General features: G+C 52.8%; 1 protein-coding gene across 1 annotated transcript; it reads right to left on the reverse strand.

Moving 5' to 3' along the window:
* Window positions 1-2,203: 2,203 nt before the first annotated feature.
* On the reverse strand, window positions 2,204-2,875 carry LOC124682589. The gene is made up of 2 exons (XM_047217245.1): window positions 2,781-2,875; window positions 2,204-2,659 (listed from the first exon to the last, which is right to left on the reverse strand). Exon 2 carries the CDS (start codon window positions 2,633-2,635, stop codon window positions 2,381-2,383), a length of 255 nt encoding a protein of 84 aa, XP_047073201.1. The 5' UTR covers window positions 2,636-2,659; window positions 2,781-2,875; the 3' UTR covers window positions 2,204-2,380.
* Window positions 2,876-6,259: the final 3,384 nt, after the last annotated feature.

The raw sequence follows: 6,259 nt of genomic DNA on the forward strand, positions 1-6,259 counted from the left end.
CTTTTTTTTAAGGATACATCATGGAAAGACGTATCGGAATCAAGAAGAAAGGCTAGAGGCCTGAGTTACAACGCGCTCGGGGCACATACGCCCGCGCAACGCAACTCCACTACCCAAAGGGCAGCACACACACCAAACCGGACTACTCGCGGCATCTCCACTTATCTACTGGCGCAAGAGATCCTCTGAAGATCCCAACGACTCACCACATCTTCGCCTCATTGGCGATCGATGAGAGCACCGCGGTCTTGGAAGGTGCGACCCTTTTGAACACAATGTCGTTGCGATGTCGCCAAAGACACCAGCAAACGAGGGCTACTCCTGTCCAGAGGTCACGATCCCCTCCTGGTCCTCCACGCTTCTCCTGCAGCCAAGCCACGAAGCTCGAATCTATCTGCGGCATCCAGGGCAACTTTCCCCACCAGCGCAGGCAGGTTGCCCAAACTTCCCGGGACAGCACACAGCCCATGAGCAGGTAGAGTCTTGTCACTCTGATCACAGAAGGGGCATGCAGCCGGGTGTGGAAGTCCCCGTCTACTTAATCTGTCAGCAGTCCAACATATGTTCCTGCTAGCCAGCCAGAGGAAGACTTTGCAGTTAGGTGGATCTGAAGCGTTCCTGGTATATCCACCCTGCCTCCAAACATTGCTCGGTAACCTGAGCGCGCAGAGTAGGATAGATCTTTCTCCCAGCCCCATCTGAAGTTGTCATCCACGCCCTCGATTAGGGCAACATCCTCAAGTCTATCTGCGACGTGAAAGAGCTAATGGATCGCTGATGCGTCAAGGTCAGGCGGGACATCATTCAGCCAAGCACCAGCCAGTCCTTCTCACACCTTGCGCGTTCGCAACCAGCTCTTTGGCACCGCCTTCATTAAATCCGCGCGAGGACTTTGGCTGCACGATCTTGAAAGTCTTCGATTGCGTGAGGAATTTGGATGGATTGGATGCGCTCAAACGTAACGCTTGGTCGACGGGAGTGTTTGACGGACGTCTCTTTCGACTGCATATATCAGCTGCTTCACCAGCACAGCAACGCTAACCACATACCGTCGCTGGAGAGCTTGTGGTTATAATCGCGGCAGGAATATCTTCTTCTCCGCCCCCGTGCTGTTCCGACGTGAGACGTGTATGCACCGCAGGCACGAACCGAACGCCGGGCGGATGGCTCAGCCCAGAGAGATCGCTTCTTGGTTTGAAACAAAATCAGCAGGGATCGGCTGCATGCCTGCATAGGACAGTGACACGCGCCCCATTTTCTCTTCTGTTTGAAATTGAGAGAGCCAAAACACGAGGATGCCGACGCCTGTGGTAGCGGCTCTTGGACAAGTATGCGCAGACTCTTGTGTGTGACGCGGACTCCTCGCATCAAGTGCCTGCTATTGCCACCTGTTTCCTGCGATTCGCTTTCAGGTTAGTGAGAACACACATCGCTGGAAATCGCAGATTTTCTTGCGTCTCCTTGGTTCACTTCAGCTACTAGGGTAGCACAGTCGCCTTCCACCTGAATTGGCCCTGCTTGTTTGGTTAAGACAGATTGTATTGCAAGTAAACCAGCAATAGATTCAACAACTTCTGTACTACTAGCACATTTTGAAAATTTCCCCAAGCAGACAACTTTGTCCTGCACCATGTCCATTTGCTTGAATCTCTACAGCAAGTTTATATGCACTTCGGGCAGAGAAAAAACCACTTCTCTAACAGCTCCATGCTAGGTAACCCTCTCCATTGCACGCTGGACTTTTAATCTGCAATATCACATCCGCATCAACTGGGAAGAAAATTCCCTTAACAAGCTCCTTCTTCGAGTTTTCAGTAGCCGGGTCAACCCATTTCTTTCTAGGCAGAGCAGCTTTGCCAATAACTTCCTTCCTCTCGGTAGCCCATTATCAGGTGAATCTTTATTTTTGAACCCGACATAAACCTCCAGATCATGCCCTTCTTGAGTAACTCCAACCCATGCATGATACCTTATGACCATGGAGAACAATTGTGTATGAAAGCTGTGCCAATAAGATCATCTACCGGGTAATACTTGGCTTTTAAAAGTCGCACACATAGGCTGTCCCGATATTCAATCAGTCTCCAACCTTGATTGACCAAAAGTGGTTGATTAAAAAGACATATATGAGCGAATGACTAGTGGTACGATGTGAACTAACACCCCAGTTTGCAAAGATTATTAAAGTAAAAAAACAGAAAGCTAAATATCAAGCTCACGGGTGAGGTGATATCACCATTTACATGTGTATGTGATCAAAGAGCTCCCCGTGATCACCCCCTTTTTCCTTCTTAATTTGCAATCGTACCGTCTAAAATGTTGACAGGCTACGACATGGCATCTCTCCTTTTTGAAGAACAAGGACAGCTCGTTCTCCTGATCAGAAGGCGAGGAAGAAGCGCTTGTTCCTGCTCCTGCGGCCGATGGATTCTGCGGCGACGAGGTTCTTGGCGATGAGCTTCTGCGCCTGCCGGCTTTTGATCTCCACCCTCATGCTGTCCGTCTTGCCCATCTTGTCGTATGCCGCCGCTGCCGCCGCCTTCTTCCCCGCCGCTCCCTTCTTCCCGCCGCCACCGACCCGCATCTTCGACCTGATCCCGTCCACAAATCTCCCCAGTTGCCCCATCATCACCATCTATCTCCCTTTCACAAAAAATTCCTGGAACGGCGATACAAAACATTAACAAAGTGCCCGTTTCTGAACTAGCTGAATTATAGAGAGGCAACGGCCTGAATAAACTGATACTGCACATGGATAGCAGCAGGAGGACGAGCGATACCTTGATGGAGCTAGCCGAGGCAGAGAACTGGGGAGGAGAATACAGGAAAGGGCCGGACAGACAATGTTGGTACCTTGTAGCAGTGGTGGTTAAATAGAACCATGCAAATGCAGCACAGCAGCACCAGAAAAAATTCGAGGTGACGTTGTACTAGAAAACGACCTGGGCTAAAACGGCTCTAGCTCTTGATGACTGGAGGGAACGGACGTATTGAGAGCATCTCCAGTCGCGTCCCCCAAACCGTCCCCCAAACCGTCCCCCAAACCGCGCCGGATTGAGCGTTTGGGGGACGTGTTTTGCTCGTGCCGCGTTTGGGGGACGTCGCTCCCCAGCCGCGTCCCCCAAACGCCGCCCCCAAATGAATATTTGTGCAGGAAAATAAAGGTTTTCATTCAATTTTGATTATATATTACAAAGTTTGAATGAAAACGGCTAGATTTCATCTAAACCTAGGCTACCGACCGCCCGGCGGCGCGTTCGACGGCCCCGCCCCGTCGTCGCCTCCCCTACGCCGCAGCTCCTCCTGCGCGCGCCTCCTCTCCTTGCGTTCGGCGGTGGCCGGACGGTGCCGCTCCCGCCGATAGTCCTCCTCCGCCCTCCCCTGCCGGGCCGGCGGGAGGGAAGCTCGATGGCGCGACGAATCTCCGCCTCTTCGCGGGCACGGACGTTGTCCTGGAGCTTCTTCTCCGACTCGAAGGACTCGACGAGGGCGCGTTGCTGATCGGCCGTCTCGTCCGGGTGCGGGGCGTCGTCGTCGGACCAGTCGAACTCGTCGTCGTCGTCGTCGTCGTCCTCCACCTCGGTCTCCTCCGCCTCGGCCTCCTCCTCCATTGGCGCCTCCTCCTCCACATCTGTTGGCGCCTCCATCATCGCCGCCGCATACGCGTCGGCCGCCGCCAACTGCTCCGCCCGCCTCCCCCATAGCGCCGTAGCGCCGACTCCCGCCGTCGACGCTCCTCCGCCGTCGCCTGCTCGCCGGAGCTCGATCGACTCACGCCGCCGGCGCTCGATCGAGTCACGCCGTTCACGGAACAGCGCCGCCGCTCATCGCGCTGGCGCCGGCGCTCGTCGGCCCATCGCTGCTCCATCTCCTCCCGGTACCGGCGCCGTCGCGCCTCTTGTCCCGTCGAGGCGTCGAACGCCGCAACGGTGTCGCACCGCCTGCTCTCCGCCACGCTGCTGCCGCCGCGGCCTCCTCGGCGGCGGAGGCAGGGGCGGAGAATGCCGCAAGATCCGCCGCCTGCTGCGCCTCACGCCGCCGGCGGGCCTCCTCCTCGAGTGCCTCCTCGAGTGCCGCACGCCGCAGCCGGCTCGTCAATGGAGGAGACGGCGGTGGAGGGAAGTGGCCATCGCCGGGGCGGTTCGCCATTGCCACCGGTGATGGAGGAGACGGCCGTGGAGCGACGAGGGCTGTGTTTGTTGCCGGCGGGGTGTGGTGGCTACCATTGATGAGCCGGGAGACCTTTTATAGACGCCGGCGTCGGGAAGAAAGCGCGGGAACAGACGAGAAGAGGCGGGAAGATCGCGCGGGAACGGGCGGTGGCGTGCGAACGCCGGCGACGCGTGGAGGCCGCGCAGCACCGACGAGACGTCTCGCCTGCCCCTCCGTCGCCATTAAGGCAAAGATGCCGCCGTGTGTCACTCGCGCGCGAATAACTTCCGTCGCGAGGTAGGCGACGGTTAGGTTAGAATTAACCGTGCCGGCCGACGCGTCGGCCCCGCCACTCCCCGCCTCGCTTGTCGTTGTGTCCGGCGTCCCCGGAGCGTCCCCTGTGGGACGGGGACGGGCTCGGGGCGCCGGACACCGTATCGGGCCGCGCCGGACAAAAAAGGGCTTTGGGGGACGCGGCTGGAACGCTTTTTTTGTCCGGCGCGCCCCAAATCGCTTTGGGGGACGGTTTGGGGACGCGACTGGAGATGCTCTGAGCGTTGAACAAGATGAGTAACCGCTGATCAATGGAAACGAAATCCACGCGAGGACTTGAGCTAGCAGGACCTTGAAAATCGTCGATTGCCTGATAGCGCGCGGAATGTGGATGGGCTGGATGCGCTCAAACGCAACGGTTGGTCGACGGGACCAAACGATCCCGTTTATCGCGGGATTGGATGTGTTTGAGCCTTTTTTTTTAGATGATGTTTGAGACACCGGACACGGGCGCTTCTATTCTCTTTCTGACCAAGCCAACGTAACACATGATGTAAAAAAAAATTTGGTATATAGTGTCATAAAAACTGACTTTAAGCATTTGAGGCTAAAAATAGTATCCAACAGGTGCTCTATATCTATTTGGTGATGCAAAAAAATTAGATCAATCCTAAATTTTGTATCTTTGTGCTGCAAATATGTAACACCCGTGAAAGATGAATCGCCGTCACCATCCGCACCGGCAGCCGCCTTCAACATGTTCGACGATGTGCCTTCCATATGTTGCACAACGAGGAACAAGAAGGAGATGCCAATGAAGGCAATGATGCACTAGGAGTGTCTATGATACTATGTTTTTGTGCCAAACTATTCTATGCTTTGAACTATGCATAAGACCTCTCGTTTGTGTTTGTATTGAACTATGGTATACTTTGTCCTATGCTATGTTATGCTATGTGGATTTGAAATATAATTTTATAAGTGTGTGATGATCTTGCAAAGTTCAAAACTTATTTGTTGCTGATATGTTTGTAGTAATCGTGTGTAGTTATTAAATTTTGATATGTTGATATTTGTGTGGTGCCCAAAAATCACTTTAAAATTTGGCCTACCGGTTATTCTAGGAGTAATAAAAATGAGAAAATCTGATATAATTTGGAGGTTTAAATGTTCGAACTATTCACTACTTTAGATGTCAGATTTTATCTTTTAGTGCAGCCTAAAATAGCGAGTATTTGGAGCTAAGAGTTTTTGATGTTGCTAGAGTAAATTACTTTCTACGTCGGTTGATTTTTAAATAAACTTCAACAAAAAAGAATGGTTGTACCCATAGACATAAACTTCCGCCCTCGTGCGCTGACCTATTTTAATCTTCTTTCGTGGCAGTCAGCCGTGTCTTAATTAACTAAAATTTAGTATAAAATTGTACTAAATTTGAGTTATTTAAAAGAGACCGAAGAAAGTACATCTTAAAAAGCAGAAATTGTTTTGCTGACTGTAACTTTTCATGGGACCACGTAAGGGTCGCTGCAGAACTTTGTGGTTAATCGGGGTAGGAAGGTCGTGTGGTATTTTCCGTCTTGGTGCTGTTCCGACGTGAGACGTGTCTTGGTTTCAAAGCAGATTGGCAGGGATCCGGGATCGCGCCCCTTTTCTCTACGATTTGAAATTGAGATCAGCTGATTGGAATGGATTATGGATGCTATGTGACGGGTCAAAACAGGAGGATGCAGACGTCTGTGATGGTGGCGGCTCTTGGACAATTATGTGCAGACCCTTGCAAGTGACGCGGACTCACAACAGTGCCTGCTCTTGTCACCTGTTCGAGCCCTGC

The sequence above is a fragment of the Lolium rigidum genome, chromosome 1, assembly GCF_022539505.1.
Source record: "Lolium rigidum isolate FL_2022 chromosome 1, APGP_CSIRO_Lrig_0.1, whole genome shotgun sequence".
Lineage (NCBI taxonomy): Eukaryota > Viridiplantae > Streptophyta > Magnoliopsida > Poales > Poaceae > Lolium > Lolium rigidum.